Raw genomic sequence first — 19,812 nt, 5'->3', positions numbered from 1 at the left:
TTAATATATACCTTTACTTGAATGTGAAGCTTTTTATACAAAATACATGTATTATATATACACAAGCAATGCATTATGTATATGCACTATATATATATTATATATATTTAAAATATGTATTTATGTGTGTGTATATATATTAAGTTCTCACTGATCAATTCTCACCCTGGTGTGTCAAGGCCCTCTTTACTGTGGGCTTGGAGTCAATGTCCTGCCTCTGTCAGTGGACTGTGCTACAAACCAGCCCATGGTGGCACATCCTCAGCATTGGAGTGCTGGGCTGCACTGTGAGGCACATCCAAGGGCTCTGTGCTGCTTTCCTGCAAAGCTATAAATCTTTCCTCTGAAGATTTCATTGAGAAAGAGGATTCCTGCTGCATGGCAGCATGAGTTTGGCAGTTCAGGAAGGAGAATAGTCACAGCTGTGGGATATCAGCTAAACCAGGCTGATTGTCTCTCCTCGATAAGTTTGGTGCCAGCTGGGGACACAGGAAAAGACAGATTTAACACTTCAAAGCAGAAAGCAATAGATCTTCTTTTCATCTCATTCAGCTTCCTGGGGAATCAACTGTAGAAAGAAGATGCTGGTTGCTCAGTGCCACAGTTCCCTGCTCTTTCTGCACACCTTGGTGGCACTGTGCTGTCCCCAAGCTTCTGCCTCAGGACACTCAGGGCTGGCAGGAGGGGAAGGCACAGAGCAGCCCCTGCAGTGCCACAGCTCCTGCTCTGCCTCCTGGGCTGGCACCACCCTGCTCTGCCTCCTGGGATGTCAGCTCCCTGCTTTGCCTCCTGGCCTTGCATCTCTGCCACTTCTTCATCTCCTGGCAGGATCTTTGCTTCATTTGTAACCCCAAATGCTCAGGATTGCAGCAGAATTGCTGCTCTAGAGTAGAGTTGATGCTATTCAGCATTAATCCCTTCAGGGTCCTTTGCATAGGCCAGATCTAATCAATACTTCAGGAATACCAGTGCAAACCTTAACACAGTGATAGAGTATTTAAAAGACCATGAAATTAATTGTATTTAATGAACGATGAAGATTTGTATGTATTAAAGTAATTGTATGTTTTGCAGTATTTGGTGTCCACAAAGTGATGGGATTTTTATATAATGTGATGGAAGACAGAGAAACTTCATTTGGTGTCTAGGTTTTGGCTCTGGGTAATAGTAATGGGTGAAAAACAAACAAGGAAGATGTCACTGAGGATTGCCCAGATCCCTCTTTGTCGTTCTTTGCTACAAAAATACAGTGAAATTATAAAGCTATACAAAGAACTGAAGTGATTTCCTGGCAGTGTGGGCAGCCTTTGGATGACCTCCTGGGTAATCAGGCATCATTGCATGACTTTGCTCCTCAGAAGCACAGAGTTGTGAAAATCTAACACAGTTTCCCAGGGATATTCACTGTATGTCCTCAGCAACCTGATTCATTCTGGTCTGAAGGTGGATGTTGTGGAGGGAAGAGCTCAAATGTTTACAAAAGGTTTGACAGCTACTGTTGATTCCTGTAATTTTGTAGAATTTCAAAGAAAAATTGCCTTCTATTGTGAACAGTTGATAAAATTGTAATGTTTAGCTAACATTAAATGCCAGCTCAGGTTGGTAGCTATTACATTCATGATTTTAAGGAAGAAAATTACTTTCCTTCAGTATTCAGGGGAGCTCTGTCCATGAGCTGTTGCTGGGGACACTCAGCTAAAAGCAGTAGCTTGCACGGTTCTGGGCATTGCCATGCTCCAGAGGTGGGAACTGTGAGCACACCCTTTCCCCAGTGCTTGATTATACAGTTGAAAAATGTCTGGTTAGTGGTGAGACTCCAAATAAATCTCTGGCTCACAGCACAAAGTACCTGCATGGCTTGTACAGCACAACACAGCTCTGTTCCAGGGCATCTGGAGACATCCCTGTCATGTAAGATACATGGTTAAAGCTTATTTTACTGGACTTTAGATATACAGAATTATTTTAATAAAATAAAATACAATATGCACTTAGTAGCACTGTTAGCAAATTGTGACACTGCTCTGTAAAGAACAACTTAGCAAAATCTTAACCATTTAGGAAATACTATCTAGCTCTTAAGAAAAGTCCTGAGAAAGGGTAATCGCTGTTCATTTAATTTTCTGTATCACTCACAAAATGTATCCAAGTATCTCACAAATGTTTAGTATTGGTGATGATGAGAACACCCTGTTCTTATAACTCAGAATTTGGGTTTGTTCCTATTTCATTACTGCAAATCTCATGCACTGAAATGCCAGGGGAGGGAATGTCTGGGGCTTTGGCTGCAATCAGTCTGCAGTAGCCTTGGTGGTTTCAAGCAGACTGTCTGGCCATGCTGAACTGGGCCATGGCACAGGGCTGAGCTCCTCAGGTGCAGGTGGTTGTGGTGATGGGAGCCCAGAGCAGCTGGGATTGCCAGGGGACTCAGCTCCCTGACCTGCCTGAACTGGCAAAACCAGGAGTGTTCCTGTAAAAGCCAACACAAAAAGAGGAGCAAAGCTAAACAATCAATCCAGTACTGGCAGTCATTGTATCTGAAGGGCACTTGAGCTCACTGGTATCAAGTGTGGAGCCAGAGGAGCTTAGAGCTGACATTTCTGGGGACAGACTGCACAGAAAGGGCTGGGCACAGGCTGTGGGGTCACAGCAAAGCTGCTCTCAGGAAAGCTGCTGGGTGCTTGAATTGGCTTAGTGGTCTCATGTGCCAGCTGCAGGTGTCTGTGCCCTGCAGAGAACCCACAGAGAGGGAAGGGAGCAGCAACCAGAGACCTTCCCTTGTGCCGAAATGAGAACCTGTAGTCCCAGATTCAGTAACAGCAGGCAATACCCTGCTGAAAGAGATGGGAAATGCAAAAATCCCTGGCTTTGTTTGGTGATTCACGGCATTATCTCATGGAGTGTGTGTTGTAGGCCTGTGCTGGAGAACTTAAAGGACAGAAAAACTTCACTCACTCCATTTTCCACTGGTTGTTTTAATGCAAGACAGTGTAAGCAGTGCCTCAAGTTATCATCCTTATTATTAATAAAACAGGTTGCCTTTTTTGTGCCTCCTGAAAAATATCCCTTCTTGCCCTCTACCATGGGCAGCTGTGAGAAAGAATAATTCCCCTGGAGCTGCTGAGCCCACCCTGCCCTCACCTGGCACAGCTGAGGCCAGAGCAGCTGTGCCTGCCTGGATCAGACCCTCCCCTCCTTTTCTGTGGGTACCTGGAAGAGCTTCAAGCTGAGGTGAGAGTTTCTTGTCCTTCTGTGCACATTTTTGATTACAGTATTGGAACCTATAACTTTAAAAACATAGTTTATATGCAAGGTATGCGAAAACAAATTATTAAAATGGTTTTATTCATTCAAATTGCAAACTTTGTCTTTCTGAAAGGAAGTCCTGTGCTTTGAGCATATTAGCTTTGTGTGTAGCTGTCTCTGCCCTTCTGGTTTAATGCCATTAGCCAAATGTGATTTTCCCAGACTATTTTGTCCTTTGACACATTTCTCACTATGATTTTTATATTTTTTAATAGAAATGGTAGTAGTGAGAAACAAATTTACTCCCTGCTTTGAAACATGAAGAGATGGAATTAAAAGCTGCCATTTTCCAGAGCAGGACAGGATGATTTCCACCTCTTGGCCTTCTGAAAGGGTATAGGGACAGTGGAAATTAGTCTGTAGCTGCAAGAACGAAGAGCCACAACATTCTTAACCTTCTGGAAACTGTTAGAAAAAATTCAATGTGACCTCTGCCTGGGTGGGACACAAGAGTCCACAGGGAAGTCTTGTTTCCCATGGATGCAGCTGCCTTGTGTTCTGGTGCTCTGAGGACTGCTGGGCAATGGTTTGAAAGCTCAATCTGTGTAGAGTGTAAGTGCATTAATTCCAGTATTGATCTGGGACCATATTAATTATATCTGGGCCTTAATAATTGTTGGCTTCAAGCTAAAAAGGCAAATTGATTTCATTGATGTTAAAAATTTGCCTTGGTGCTAAAACCAGAGACTTGCTGTACACACAGCATTTCCTTTGAAAGGATGAGTTTAATTGGGGTGTGGGGTGCCAATCCTAAGGTGTTCATTTAAGTATTTGTAATGTGTGTGAAGCAATTCCAAAAGATCTTCAGTATTTTTGTGACCAAGTCTGTGCTAGCTTTATTATGGAGTATTCCTGGCTGAAAGCTCAGTCCAGGGAAATTGTTCATCAACTGTTCTTTGGTCCAGCCAATTGTTTTACTGACACCTACAGTGCTAATTAATTCCCAGCCTCATGAAATGGGGACTCTTGTCTCTCACCCCAAAGCAGGGAATCAGCCCTCAGCACAGCCTGTGACTTTGGATTATTATATTTGCAACCAACTTTTTGTCAATAATGCAGCTCTGCAAGTAGAAAACCCCAACTAACAGTGGCTGTCCATACACAGACTTTAAATCCTGGCATTTGCAGAGGTAGCACATGGTCAGTACAGCCCAAGGGAATTCCTATTGTGTTTGGAGTGTGATGGTTTCATGTTGTCAGGTGTAACAGGGCCAAAGAATTGCTGAGACAAAAGCTGACGTGGGAGGGCCCCAGTAGTGTCCATATCTCAGGGTTCACCTGAGGCTTTGTTCCATTTCTGAGCTGTGTGTGTGAGATGAGAGCACTGATCCATGGAGAGGCTTTTTTTGGGAATAGTTTATATTGTCTTTAAAGCATTGATCAGGCAGATACTCAGAACACACTACTTAAGGTCCAAATCAATTTCTTTTAGCCAGAGCAGTTCAGTGTGGATGGTCTTATTTCTGCATCTGAACAAGCTAATGATTTTGGGAATTCACTGAATTATCAGTGAATTATCAGGGAAGGCTGTGACAAGGCTGGACCTGGGTTAAAATGATGATTGTTACCAGGTTTTCCTGCAGTTCTGTAGGAACAGCTGAGCCTGCACTGTGCTTCTCTAGTCCTTTAGCATGTTATTAAAGCTGCCTGGCCTCTCTTATTGAGTTGGATGCACTCTGGCACCAATATGTATCACGTACGAGTGCCTTATGTGCATAAAAGGCAGAGTTCCTCCAAGATCCTGCCTGGAGGGAATGAATCCAACTGACTCAATACTTTAAATCACATCTTTATAAGAGAGGAAATTCACCCTTTGGTTACATTATGGAAGAGAAGCATTTTAACTGTAATCACTCCTACAGGAAGAGTTTATCCTGTGTGTAAGGGTAATGCAGTTTGCAGTGTGACTGTGGGTTTGAATGGAAAAGCAGCCCTGACAAATAACCCCTTTTACAGACCTGATGCAGCTGCTTTGTAGCTACAATTCTGGATATAAAACTCCCATGTGAGAACAAAACCCAAGTGAAAAGAAATGGGACTTGCTGTGAAGCTGTGCCAACCACCCTGTCCCATCTTCCTTGGTGGCTGAGAATGGCCAGGGCTGTCCTGCTCGTTTGTGTTATTTCTTTGCCCAGGCCTCCTGTTAAAGCCTCTTAAATTACACTCTTGTAACTGCAGACAGAAATTTGCAACATGTCAGTAGTGACCAGCCTTGAACTCTCAGTGACTAAAATGCCACTGAAACTTCCCACCACTTCCATTGCCCTCAGCTCAAACCCTGAGGTGCTTTTGTTCCCTGTTCCAAGCAATTCCAATTAGGGACCAGAGCCCTCTCCTGTTGGAGGGGCCCCAGCACAGCTTTACCAAGGCTTTAACCTGGTAAAGGCTTTCTGACTTTGCTCTTAATCCCACGTTCAACAAATGTTTGCAGCAAAATTCATGTGAATTCATGTTGTTAGATCAATTTGTCAGTATGGACAAATTGCTGGAGGGGTTAATTGTGAATCTTTCTAATATAATTAATTATTGATTAGTGTTTGATAGGCTGAGGTTAAAAAAAAAGGGAGAGAACATTAGGAAGAAAATAAAAGGGATTGGTGTCTTGAATCATAGGAAAATCTTGGTAATTAGGGCAACAACTCCTAGTGGAGAATTCCACACTTCCTAACACTTCGTCTCCATTTTTCTGCTTGTGACCTGCAATATAGATGTGAAACTGTTGCCAAATAACTTTTCAGGAGAAACTGAGCCAGAGTAAGTAAGGAGGAGAGCTCTGGGGTGCTGAAGGTCTCGTGTAATCGTGTACCTTTACAGCCAGACAACAACAGAGGGCAATAGATCTCTAGAAAAGATCGCGGCTGCAGAAGGGTTTCCAGTCGATCACGGTGATGGCGATTTCGGCAGCTCTTTGCACGGCCTCGCTGGGATCATCCAGACACCGCAGGAAGGTGTCCCTGTGCTCCAGCAGCGTCTGGCGGCCCTCCGGCAGCTCAGCCAGCAGGGTGAGGGCTTTGATTGCATTCAAACGCGCTTTGCTGGTTTCCTCAGCAACCAGCGTCAGTAAAGGTGGAATGGCTGCAGCACCCATGGCTGAGGATCTTCCTGGAGGGAAATAAAGTGGCTTTGAAATTTGTAATGACATCTCATCATCATCCTCTTGGACTGACACGTTCCATTCCCTGCCTGGCTGCAGCTCTGAACAGCCCTGGAGGTGCAGTGCCCAGAGGCAGAACATGCTCTTCTTTCAGAGACCAAGGTTGGCTCCCAGCTGTTTATTTTTAAGGAAAAAGATCTTTCATGGTTAACTTTATCTGCCTTGTACATTAGTATTTAATTTGCAACAAATTATCCAAAAATACATGAGCACTAAATGATAGAATATGTTTTGGAGGGGGGTGAGGAGTGGAATTTGTTAGATGCCCTTAAGAACATCCTCCAGTCTTTCGTTTCTAAAAACACTTCAAAGACCGAGATCCACTCCTGAGTTGTCTTTGGAAGCCCGAGGAAGGTTTGCAGAGGAGGACTGGAACACAACTGCTGTTATTGAGTCTTTTATGTCTAATTACTCATTCATCACACTGGAAATTTAGCAGTTAGTATTTTCTGTGTCATGTAAGTTACTTGGGAGAGCTACAGACCTTATTAATATTCATTGCTCTCCCAGCTGTGAGAGAGGAGCTGCCTCTAATCCCAGAGTGTTTGCAGAGAGCAGCACTCCTGTGATGAGCACTGGTGATTGAGCACAGCTCCAGCTTTCTGGATCTCTGTGTGGTCTGGACTTGAGTGGAAAATGTTCCCCCTCTGGAGGGAAATGATGCAGGTGAGGTAGATAAATAACTTCTTGACCTACTTAAGGGAATGAAATGTGAAATATCCTGTCCCCCCCAGGCACTGTGACGAAGCAGCAACAGTTGCTAAAGACAATGATAAAGAAATGTCCCAGTCCTAATTTCTTGACGAGCATCAACATTGTCAGAAATTAAAGACTTGGGGAGTAGAGGGGGCAAATGTTTTGTTAGTTGCCCTAGAATTGGATTTCCCCAACAGAATTGCCTCTGTGTCTCACCCTGAGGTGTAACAAGAGCGAACATCAGCGCTCCCGCTGAGTTCACTTGGACTTCGGGCCGCGCGTCCTCCAGCAGGCTCAGCAGCACAGGAATCACCTCTTCCTCAAACACGGCGATTTTCCCCTCGGCGTGGGAGCTGTGCAGAGAGGATGGGTAAAGCGAGTGAGCCCCTGAGCTGTGCCTGCTGCCCCTGCAGCCCCTGGGCCTCTGGGCACGCCTGGAGCCGCAGCCCGGGGCCACCAGCGCTGCCACAGCCGCTGTGCCCCCTGGAGGGACTGTCCTGCCCCAGGCACCGAGGGACGCCTGTGCCTGTGCCTGTGCCTGTGCCTGTGCCTGTGCCTGCTGAACCCACCTGCGGACACGGGCCTGAGGACACCACACCCACCCGCCTGGACAAGCTTCACGATATTCCAGGGTATTTTTGGATGATACCTGGATTTTTTAAAAAGCTTTCTATGGTACACTGGGCACTGATGGGCAGCTGCATGTAACAGAGTGTAGGATTAAGAGTGTTGCTGGTCCTAAGCGTAACAGAGTTACAAACTTGGCTGGTGAAGCCTCTAGAGATTTAAAAACCTGCTAAATCACAGGGCTAAAATGAATTCTTCTCCCAGATCACTTTTCTCTCTTTCTTTCCAGCCTCTTTAATGAGAAGAATATTTAATGTGGCCCAGCCATTGCAGGGACCTGGAACGTAGCTCATTGTCCATATTTCAGTTGCATCTTGCTTTCTTTCTGTGACTTTCTTTCTGTGACTCATGATACTCTTTTCCTCTAATACCTCTATTATAGCACATGAGGAAATCTGTAGTGCCAGTTGATATGTAAACTACATCAACTGCAGACCTTTTCAAATTAGACATTTGTTGAACACTTATTATATTTTCTGATTGCAGTACAGTGGACTTAAGTTATTCCTTTAATCCATTCTCTGATACACAAATTTAATATAAAGACTGCTTTTTCTGATCCATCACTGATGTATGTGGCAACCTGTGGCAGAAAACTATTTCTGTCTTCAATCCCAGTGAAAGTTTCCAAGGATCTCTAATTTTCTGAGAGAGAGCACTTTTCCAAAAAACATAAGGGAGATTCTCCCTACCTCCATAGTGGTCAGAGTTCTGTTTCTACAAGGTTTTTCATGTAAGATTTTTTTTCCTAGCAGTGCTGTTCCAGGAAAAAAAATCCTGATTCCACTGCCAATACTGAAAACAAACAGAAGGAGAAGGAATGACTGATGAGCATCTGCTTTCTTCAGTGATTTATGGCAGTTAGGAATTTTTTAAGCCCCATGTGTCCTATTTTGTTTTACCCATGTGTGCATTCAGGCTGTTAGTACTTTACATGTGAAATGTGGCAGCTTCAATGTGCAGTGGAACACAGCTGCAAATGAATGGCATTTGTTTACTGCTGGAATTAGTTCTGAATTTACTCCTGAATTTATTCCTGAAAGAATTACTTCTTTCTTGGACTTATGCATTAGAGATGTTTCTTTACCTGATTTCTAAGAGGACCCAGGCTGCTTTGCTCCTGATGGCTGAGTAGGGGTGTGAGAGCTTTTCCTTCAGCACAGGAACAGCACCAGCTGCCAGGGCTTCAGAAATCTCCACACGGAGGCAGTTGGAGAGGGTACCCAGGATCAGCTCCTGGATCTCATCCAACTCTGTCTCCAACTTCAGGACCAGTGGGGGAATCAAACCAGCCTGCAGGACACCACCAGCCCCTGCAGAGGGACAGGAAGGGACATGGGTGAGAGCTGAGTGCAGCTACTATTGCTACCTGCACCTGGAATTGCTTCAGAGGATCAAAACACATGTGGGAACTCATTTCCTTACACAGAAGTGGAATTGAGAGATGGAAACTACTCCAACATCCCTTGTTTGTAAATGTATCTCAGCATTGCTTCTTTGGGAAGCTTCCCCAAAGCTCCTCTAAAGAAACCAACACCAGGTAATAACGAACATGACAATTGCTTTGATGTTCCCAGTTTCTCTGTGATATTTTTCCCAAAATTATCCTTGCAAGGAAAAGATAGGAAATATATATCAATTACAAAGTCACCTCCTATGCAGCCTGTCTAACTGTTCTCAACATGAGCAGATGCCAAGACAGACAGAGATCTTGGCCTTTAGAGCTTGTTCTTTTATTCTCATGGTGGTTTCTGGTGGGGGGAAGTCAAGATTTTGGGAACTGTCTGCTTCCTCACAGATTTCTTTGTAGTAGGTCTGTCAAGGCAAAAATTTAAATTCTGAACTTTCCAGCAGTCAGTACTCTTGCACTGGCTCCTAAAATATAACATCAAAGGTAGAGAGATCATAACTTGCCCAGCAAGTGATGTCTGTACTATGAGCAAGAGTCTGATTTGTACCATTTCTCACCCTTTACTAAGTCAACACTCACCAGCAATGCCAGGGGAAAGCAGAATGTACTGTCCACGAGTAACTATGTGAAAACAAAATTCTCCAGCTTGTCTTGTTGCTAAGACTGATTCTTTGGTTGCTATGAGAAATGTGGCTCCTTTCAAAGTGATTCATATGTGGTTAGATAAGGAAGTTTTGTGGATAAGAGTCATCAAGGTATTTTCAAATGGATCTTCACAGCAGAGACAAGTGGGAAATACATTTTCATGACCCTTGGTAGTGCATAAGAAAAATCCCTCACCTCGATAATTGGGTGAAAAACAGGATTCTAATCTAGAGGTTATTCTGTTGTACATATTTCTGAGACTTTGCTAATACTGAACAACTTCTTATGGTACTGACTCATTAGGATCCACGTTACAATGCCAAGGCCAAGAAATGCCTTGAGGTGATATTACAGCTTTACCACCTGTGCTGCATTTGGAGGTCAGTTTCTGTAAGAATTCGCATAAATAAGGAAAACCAGTTCCAAGACAATTCACATTGAAGGCTAACAGCATTTTACAAACAAGGATTTCTCTTTGTGCCAGAAAGGCAAAGCAGGAAAGGAAAGTGAAATAATTTCTTTGAAGCTGTGGCTCTGTGTGTCACCACACAGAGGAGTTGCTGCTTTCACTGTGAAAAAAAAACCCCAACCAACCCTGTATTGTTCCCTGGAGGAACAAAAGAAATTTATCAAAGAGTAACTCCAGCCCATTGATACTGTTCCTGCAGAAGGATGTGATAAAGGACACCTGCACTATGGCTCTGCAGAGGACTCTGCTGGAGGGCCCCTGGGAAGGAGCCCCAGCTCGTCCATGACCAGCACCAACCCTCTGGACAAGGATTGCTGGGGTTTGGCTCGCACATTGTAGGTACAGAAAGGTTTTGGCAGGTGAGACAGCAGCAGGAATATGGCTGGGAATTCTCCATGACTTATGGAATGCCAGGCAGTAGGGAACCCACTAGTGAAGCAGACTAAAGCAGTTAAATCATATCCAGAATTCCTTTAGCCACACTTCCCAACAGTCTTTTGAAAAGGCCTATGAAATACAAGATTTTTCAAATGCAATTTTTAAAACTCCACCCAAAGTTTTCCACGAAAACAAACTGTATGGCCTGAGTGCATGAAATTGGGATCCCCAGACTGCTCACAGTCACCACCACAGTCACAGGCATTTCTAAATTCTGGATGGAAATCAGTACAGAGTGTCAGTTTGGGAGGTACAGTTTCAGAGGAAGAGCAGTAAATCAGCTGTGACAGCCTCAGGCTCACACTGCCTGTCACAAGTGCCTGTGAGTAGCTTTGACTCACATGGATCCCAGTGCTCCTTGGGACAGTCCATAAGCAAACCCTTTTGCACAGTGCAGACACACTCTGGTTTGAGCCCAGAGAAACCACTGCTTGATTTAACCTAACTCCATCTGTCTGTAACAACTGCTGCTGTAGCATTCCCTCTGCCTCCCTCATGCTGGGAGATGTACTTGGCTCTTTCCTGGTTTTTCTGCTTGCTTTCAAATACTTACCAGCCATTTTTTAACCCATCATGTCAAGTTTCATTTTCACTTTGCTGCAATTCCCTTTTTTTCAGGACTTCCTTGCTAAGTTCTCTCAATTCCCTTGATCACTTCATCATCATACATCCAGGAAGTACAACCAGCATTCATGTTTCACTTCTTTCTGTCTTAGTGTTTCAATTATCTTTAATGTATTCCACCAGTACATTCATGCAGCCAGGGCTGCTTTCACTTGCCCTTGGCTTTATTCCTTCCAGTTAATGTTTATTGACCTTTGCCTCAGTCATCCCTCATTCATTGCAGTTCATGTCTTTGGGTGCTGGCCTTACTGTGGCACTGCAGTCCTGGGTGTGAAACCCAGCAAAGCCACTTTGTGTCACTTTGTGTCTGTGTCCCTAAGCTGCTGAGACAAGGTACAGTGTTGTCTAGAACAACTTTGATTTTGTACAGCCATTAACCAATATTTATTCTGGGGCTACTGATCTCATTTTGTCTGAACACTTGGGATGTTCTAATGGTTTTTTTTAAATTGATTTTGTTTTACCAGGCTGAGTCTCTGTACCAGGAGCTTTCTTGTCTACTGTTTTTGTCAAGCGGTCTGAGCTCAAATGCTGTCGTGCTATGAGAGGGAGCTTCCCAGATATAAATATAGAAATGAAGATGAATTGTTTGACCTTGTCAAAAGTCTAATTGTGGTGAAGAGAAAGAGGGTGGAGAGGAAAGGCCATCATCAACAACAAAAAGAGACTACCTAACACTGAGACTGAAATTTCCACGTGGAAATTCGTCATGATTTTCCCAGGGGAACCACAGGTTGAAAGGTTGAGGGAGGGAAAAGGGAGGAGGCAAAATCAGTGGCAAGTTGTCTGGGATCACTTGTAAAGGAGAGAGGTCTCACATCCTTGGATCTTAGTGGGTGAGCAATAGGAGGGGAAGGTAAGCTGGGGTTTGGATAGTCCTGTACTGAAAAATACAGTGGCATCCTCAGGATATTGACTTTTTCATTAAAACACTGCCGTTTCAAAGGGGTTTGTCTATTGCAGAGAGTGTTCTAGATACCCTGGGCCCAGTGAAGTAGCTGGGAAAAATGTTTTCAAAATGCAAATAGTTGCATTTGCAGCTGCATAGTTAACGTCATTATTGATCTGTTTTTCTGAGAACTTGTAATCTTCCCTTGGGCTGCTTTTTATCTGAGCACTCATCTCTTCCTTCTCATAACTGTCTGGCCACTCTCATCCTCCCTTTCCTGATTTTTTTTCAAATAGGCCCAAAGAGGAGTTGCCATTTATTCTGTTCTCTCAGTATGGCTGCAGGGCATGTAAACAAGTTCAATTTAGTAGAAGATGAAGGAGTTATTTACAGTACATAAGAATGGTGTTTTGTTTTGGTTTTTAATTACATAAATCCAATCATATTGCAAATCCTTTTCCTTGAAAATGTTGGTTTTCAACTCAAAATGGTCTGGTCTGAAGCATGTGCCTCATGCATGGCCACAAAGTGGTGATTGGTGTAATAGAACACAGAAAAATAATATGGAAGCACAGCTTCTCTGTTGGCACCTTGGATGTGTCTCTGCCATGGTCACACAAGGATTTGAAATGCTCAGTACAGGAATTGTGCTTAGGAAGGGGCACAGAGGAAAAGCAAAGCAGAGGCAGGGGAAGGGACTCTGCTGCCTGGCACCACAGCCAGCTGGCACTGCCCTGGGGGAGATGGCACTGCCCAGGGGAGCTGGCACTGCCCTGGGGGAGATGGCACTGCCCAGGGGAGCTGGCACTGCCCTGGGGGAGCTGGCAGTGCCCTGGGGGAGCTGCAACAGCCCAGGGGAGCTGGCACAGCCCAGGGGAGCTGCAACAGCCCAGGGGAGCTGGCACAGCCCAGGGGAGCTGGCACTGCCCAGGGGAGCTGGCACTGCCCTGGGGGAGCTGGCAGTGCCCTGGGGAGCTGGGACAACCCTGGGGGAGATGGCACTGCCCTGGGGGAGCTGCAACAGCCCAGGGGAGCTGGCACAGCCCAGGGGAGCTGGGACAGCCCTGGGGGAGCTGGCACTGCCCTGGGGGAGCCACTGGCTGAGGAGCCAAGTGATCCTGCCTAAACCCCCTGAACAGCAGCTTTCTTGCTTGCCCTGCAATGGTTAATCAGCATTTCAGAGGCAAGAAAGGGTTTGTTACCCTTGTGAGTGCCCCCATACGTGACAGACACTGGCTAACAGTGCTGGGTGATGCCTCCTTGGTGGCAAGAGTGACACTGTGAGTGACAGCTGAGCACAGGGGATGCTGCCCCTGCACACCTTCCTTAATGACTCCTTGCTCACTACTGTTTAAATGGAAAAAATATAATTTATTCTGTGAAAATCTCTGAGTCACCTGTCACAAGAGCACAGTTTATGAACCTTGTAGTAGCTTATTTAATGCTAAGATTCAGCATTTTGATTCTCAGTGCTCCCAGCATTGGGGCTGTGTCAGGGAGCAGAGTGAATATAAAACTGGAAATGCTCTAAACCTGGGCTGAACTTTCTGGTGAGCTTGGAGCAGGAGGCAGACCACATGCTAGAACCCATCAGCTTCACCAAGACTCCTACCTGAAGAGGATAATTCTCTTGACCTCTTTGAAAATCGGAATATTTTGCTCTTCTTTGCAAGAATAGTTCTCTGTCTGTCCATGACAATTTCACAGGAACAAACAGCAGAGTCCCAAGGGAGGGCTGTGCCCACAGACAGAGGCCCCCGTCTTATCTGCAAGGACTGAGGGCTGGGAAGTCTCTGTTTATGTGAACTGAAGAGCTACTGGGATATGAAGAGAACTGAGGAAAACACTGCAGAGGTTGGATCAGACTAGAAATAGTAAACAGTTCTGGATCAAACCATTTCAAATGGAGGCACTGGCTGGAGGCATCTCATGAGAGCCCTGGGGATTCACCAGGTACAAAATCACAACCTCAACTGTAGTGTCTGCCAGATCTTCATTAAAAATACAAGAGCATTATAAAACTTTATAAGCTTTATAAAACCATGATGTGATCTGTTTTTGAAGCCAATGAGAATTTTTCCAATACTCAGGATTTTGGGATGCTGTCTGAATTAAAGATATCACAGAAATTAAGGTTATAAAAATATTAAAAAGTCAGCAGTACCCTGCAGGAGCACATAATGTGGCTGCCTCTGGGGATGATTTAAAAACCCAAAATGTTTCCAGCATTAACAAGGAACAGGAAAGATTGGTCTGATAAACAAGAGGTTCCTAAGCCCAGTAAAGAATGAAAGAGATTCCTGCATATCATGTTTTTGTTTTTAGAAACTTTGTTTGGAGTGTGTGCAATTGTAATATCAAAGCACCACTGAAAAAAATTAACATAGAAACTACATCTGATATATCTGCATTATCTCCTCAGGTGTAATTTAGAAATCCAAGAAACAGGTTACTTTAAAAAAAAATTGTCATTTTGATAGTAATTAAGACTGTCTGTGACCACCTCCTTGAAAGGAGTGGGTTTAATTATTTAAATAATTCATGGTCAATGAAAAGAGGAATAATGTCTAAACAATTAAAAATTTTTAGTCTACAGAATGTATTCTATCATATCTCTAAAAACTCTGAGAGTGAATTAGATAGAATAGACTTGTGTTTCACATAGAAATTATCCAATATGAGAAATAAACCCTGTGCTCTGTTTTTGTACAAGAACCAGCTACAGCCCAAGATCAATAACTGACCAAGACCAGACCCCTCATTCTGACTGAGGGCAGTGTCAGATCCTTCAGTGGGAAATCCTCCAAAAGATGGAAATAATGAAATGTGTTCTCTGTTGTGACAGTGCATAATCCAGAACTGTGGATTGCTGCTCATTCATGTGCAATCTGAAGGCATTCTCCACAATGAAAGCAACTTTTCCTTCTTTTACTGAAGCTACATTGGCTTGTTATCATATACAAGAAAGCAAACAATCAAAATGAAGGTGAAATAATTTTTTCCTAGCTCAAGTTGTTGATAGTCTGCCTGTAAATTACAGGATAAGCTGTGCTATCTTTTATAGAGGTTTTATTTAGCCCTTTGGAACTCCAGGTGCTTGCACCTCCCTTTTAAGTAAATTTCTACATTTCCTGAATTTGTAACTTCATCTATAGACACCCTCACAGTCATCCTATGTATCCAAATGTGTGAATGTACACAAACAGCATGCATATCACTGATCTTCCATGCAGATTGATCACATAAATTGGGAAATTGCTTGGTTTTTATTTCTCTGACAAAATATAATTAAAAAAAAAAATAAAAATAAAAGAAAAAATTACAAAAATTCACCCAGAGGGTTGGAGGTTTTTTCCTTGCTCTTTTAGTTGAAGAAGGAAATGTCACCCTGAAATTTATTAATTTCCTCTACAGGGAAGACTTTGCCAAAATACAGGGAGGAAGGAAAACAATCTGACATGTGCACTACTCCTGCCAAAGTCCTCAGATCAATAAGTGTAGAGAAAATTAAAGCCTTAGGATAACTACTCCCAAAAAGCTGAGCCCCAGCCACTGAGGCTATCCCATTTCAGATTTTCCAAGTGAGAATTTGTCCTTGTTTTCTGCTGCTCAGTGATGGGCATGTGCAGCTCTGAGATGAGATTGAGAGGGAGCAGTGCAGCCTTTAACCATAACAGACTCTGGAATTTCAGCTCCCACCAGTACCCACTGTGATATACAGCATTCACAGAGGGCACTGAATCCAGTGTGCCTGACAGAAATCATTCTGAAGAGAGCCTGGACTGGCACATCCACAAAACTGACTTAAATCTTGGATTTTGTACTTCATACCAAGCACGTACATCAAGTGTTTCCAGCTCCTGTAGCAAGTTTCAGTCACAGAAAAATTGATGCTGTAAGGTGAACATGACATTATCAGTTTGACAAACATTCATATGGTTATTACTTCCATTGTGGCAATTTTTAGAGATTCCTGTGGAGAAAGGTCTGTCTTGTCACAGAGGTTTGTAAAGATGTGTGAGAGCTCATTTCCTCCAGAGATTATTGTCTGGCTGGCTGGGGAGGAGGGAGGCAAACATTTGTTTCAGGCAAGTCAGTTGAACAGCTGAGAAACAACTCAGAGCCATTTTTCACTAATAACAAGATTTTAAAACTTTAAAGTCCAACTGTCTTACAAGCCCCTAATGTCCGAGTAAAGCACAATTCCAAGTTTTTAGAAGTTCTGCTGAGAAAATAGGTTGAAAGAAAAATAAATCTTTCCTCTTTTGGGGCAGAGTGCCAACTAATTAAAGCAAAAGGAATGAAGTTCAAGAAAGAGTTTTCTCAACTATCTTAAATTTCTATACCTGGAAGTTACACCTCTGCAGCTGGAATTCTGCATTACAAAATGGCATCACACAGCCAAGTGACCATTAGAACATCTTGGTTATCTTTAAGGTTCACCTTCTGTAACCAGTGAATTAACCCCACTCATGCTCAGGCATTAAAGAACATTTTTTTCAGTTTTGTTCCTTAGGAGAAATGTGTCATTAAGATGGTGAAAGTATTTTCTGAACTTCCATAGGACAATTAAATGGCAATCCATCAGAAACAGAGGTATATGAATGAGAATGTTTCCTATAGAGATTTGATTATACCACTGTCAAACATTAAAAATGAGAGGCTTAAAGCAACCAAATATCTAGAATTAATTATGTGTCAGATTCTGAAGAATTTTGTCCTGAAAATTAACATAAACTTGCTTTGAAGATATGAATCATTGCACAGACTGAAAACTGAACAGACTGAAAGACTGCAAATAGTGGTAGAAGAAAACAGGAAGAAATTAATGGGAACATGAATTCAGGCTCATTGTGTGAACACTTCTTTTTTACATTTTCTGCATTGTTAGAAGGGCAGGAGATATGTGTTATGTGTTATATGATATATTATTTCAAAAATTACCTGATAGAAATTTCAAAGAAGGTGGAACTGGAGAAATTGTAATGCTGACAAATCCACTGCTTGTATTTGCTGGTCAGGCCTGCTGGCAAAGCTGCAATAAGACAATTTTATCCTACAGTTCACTCTGTTTCCACTGATGCCAAGTGAGCACAACTGACTGGTGAGAACTGATAAAAGCTCCTGAAAAGAAGAATACACTACTACAGGTGGGTGAAATCCTTTTCTGCTTCAGATGCTCTGGCTTGGCAATTTTGTTTGTAATGAGAGCAGAAGAAACAGATCTTGATTGGAACCACAGGCCCAGATGGCTGCACAACATGAGTGGGGCTGGGTGGAGGAGCAGATTGAGCCTCTCCTCTCTACTCAGATTTGCAGAGTCCATGTTTTCCATGGGAAGCCATGTTCTTAAGGAAAACTGCTTTCTGTGCTCAATGAAAATTGCATTCTGTTCAGACTGAGGCTCTACAATAGTGCCTTCCACTGTTTTTTAGCCTATATTTTATTTCAAGCAGTGAAAAATTCAAAAGCCCTAATTGAATACAAGCCTGCCAAGGTGTGGGCTGCTTTGAGGATGATTTGTTTTTTAAAGTACCTCCCCAGTAAATGCTGGGCACAACAGCAAAATGAAGCTGTTACTTAACCTGAACCAAAATATTAGGTCTAGCTTCTGTAAACATGCCAGATTAAGCATAGGCACTTCAACAGTACCACTTATGTGCTTATCTATTAGAACATTATTTACAGAGGATTCAAAACACTGCTAAACAGAAACAGAGAACACACTTTGTGTCTAGTTTGTACTTTCTATAAGTGGGCTGGTAGATAGATGGGAAACTCTCAGAATTTATGTGGATGCAAAACCACCTGTGGGCCTGACATTGAATAAGTGGACAATTATCTAAACCAATTACTTAGTCCTGACTGTGATATTACAAATTTTTAAAGAACTGGACTGGTATTTGAAGCCCCCATAGTAAAGGTACCTGGATGTTCCCAGCTCTTCTACCATAGGTTTCCAGAATTACCTTTGTGTCCTCAAAAAAAATTGTCCCCATTTAAATTTTTTTAACTACCAAATAATTTCTGTGTATCAGACACAAGGAGGTCATAGAACAGATAAAATAACAGTGCCTGATGAAATTGTAGTTATATGTGGTTCTTACATGAAGTGGAATTATCATGCTTAAAGGACACAAGAAAATGTGAAGTCCAATTAGAACATTTTTTTCTAAGCATCTATTAAATGATCTATAATCCTTCTGAGGGCCCAGTTTGGTACTTCTTCATCTGGTAAGAACAGAAGTGGCAAAACTAAATATATTTAAAATCAATAGATTTTTTTTGTTTGTTTATTACAAAAAATTTAAACCCTCACTAAATGCCTACTGATGTCCTCAGGTGGGAAAGGCCTACTTTCAAGCCACTCTTCAGAGAATATTTAATCATTCTTGTGAAGTGCAAAACCCCCAACCAGGAGGATTAGAGGAAGGAAGAGGGTACCCCAAGAATAACCAACAACCTGTTGCTCAGACCACTTTAACAGAAGATCTGAAGCTGGTACAATTTGTTTTAAAAGCCTTGATTTCAAAACATTCCTGGCACTCTTTAATTGCATCTCCTGGTGTAATTCCCAAAGATTTCTGTATTTTGATCTCAGGTGATTTTTTCTGTTCAACCTTTGCTCTGGATACTTTGTTGTATACTTTACTAAGTGATCCCTAATTTGGGTTAATGTTTGAGGGGTTTTGTTTTGGTTTTCCCCCCATTCCTTTGCCCTTAATAGTGAAAAATGAACAAAGAATACTTTAATTAACCTTTCTTTTTAAATTAAAAAGTAATACAGTCTTGATGAACAGTCTCTTTACCAAGAACTATGTTCCTTTATCTTGTTTCACAGCATCACTGCAGCTTTCTTCCCATGGAGGCTCTGAAGGAACAGGAGTGCATGGATCCATCCCAAAGCTTGGGATAAGCAAGGGCTGCTGTGGAAAGTTTCCTGCACAGCAAAGCCAAGGTATTTTCCAGGGCTCTGGGAGAGCAGCTGCTGGATTTAGTGTTTGTTTTTCTCAACTTGGCTTCAGTTGCAACTGCTGATGCAGCAGCTGAAACAATGAGCTGCACACACAGTAGGTACACAATAGAATGTGAAGGGAGGGATGGAAAGCACTCAACATTTGTAGGTTTTGGTTGGTGTTTTCTTTTTAAAGTTCTTTTTTAGTTGATTGTGATATTAGATGTAATGCATTGTCTGGGTTCACATTCTCAAATGTCTCCATGATTTGCTCTCATAGGAAGAGTAAACTGCTGATATTAAGCAAAACCATCAGTTACCTGAAGGGCGAGAGAAGATAAAAGGGAGAAATCCTGGTAGAAAGTGAATTTTCATCCTAAATGATGAAGCCAAATGAGGTCAGGCTGATACCACCTGATAGAAGGTGCATTCATGATTTTTCCCCACCATTTCACAGTCACTGATACAAAGCAACAATATCTCAGATAGATATAAATATCAGATCCCAATCATCTGTACATGATGCTATTTTAAACTCTTCCACGTGAGAAAAATGGTTAAAAATAAAAATACGGCCCTTTTATTCTTCTTTAAATGT

General features: G+C 42.7%; 1 protein-coding gene across 1 annotated transcript in view; it reads right to left on the bottom strand.

The window, feature by feature from the left end:
- Positions 1-6,148: 6,148 nt before the first annotated feature.
- RSPH14 (radial spoke head 14 homolog) overlaps positions 6,149-19,812 on the bottom strand; it is a 72,943-nt gene continuing 59,279 nt past the window's right edge. Inside the window, exons 5-7 of the mRNA XM_054288855.1 lie at positions 8,871-9,096; positions 7,373-7,509; positions 6,149-6,408 (exon numbers count right to left, since the gene is read on the bottom strand). Of these exons, the coding sequence (XP_054144830.1) occupies positions 6,149-6,408; positions 7,373-7,509; positions 8,871-9,096 (623 nt within the window). The remainder of the gene's footprint in view (positions 6,409-7,372; positions 7,510-8,870; positions 9,097-19,812) is intronic.

This window comes from Melozone crissalis, unplaced genomic scaffold, assembly GCF_028551555.1.
Source record: "Melozone crissalis strain CALT ecotype California unplaced genomic scaffold, PUWL_Pcris_2 ptg000063l_1, whole genome shotgun sequence".
Taxonomy (NCBI): domain Eukaryota; kingdom Metazoa; phylum Chordata; class Aves; order Passeriformes; family Passerellidae; genus Melozone; species Melozone crissalis.
The sequence above is the reverse complement of the archived record's forward strand: the minus strand, read 5'-3'. Positions and strand labels throughout refer to the sequence as shown.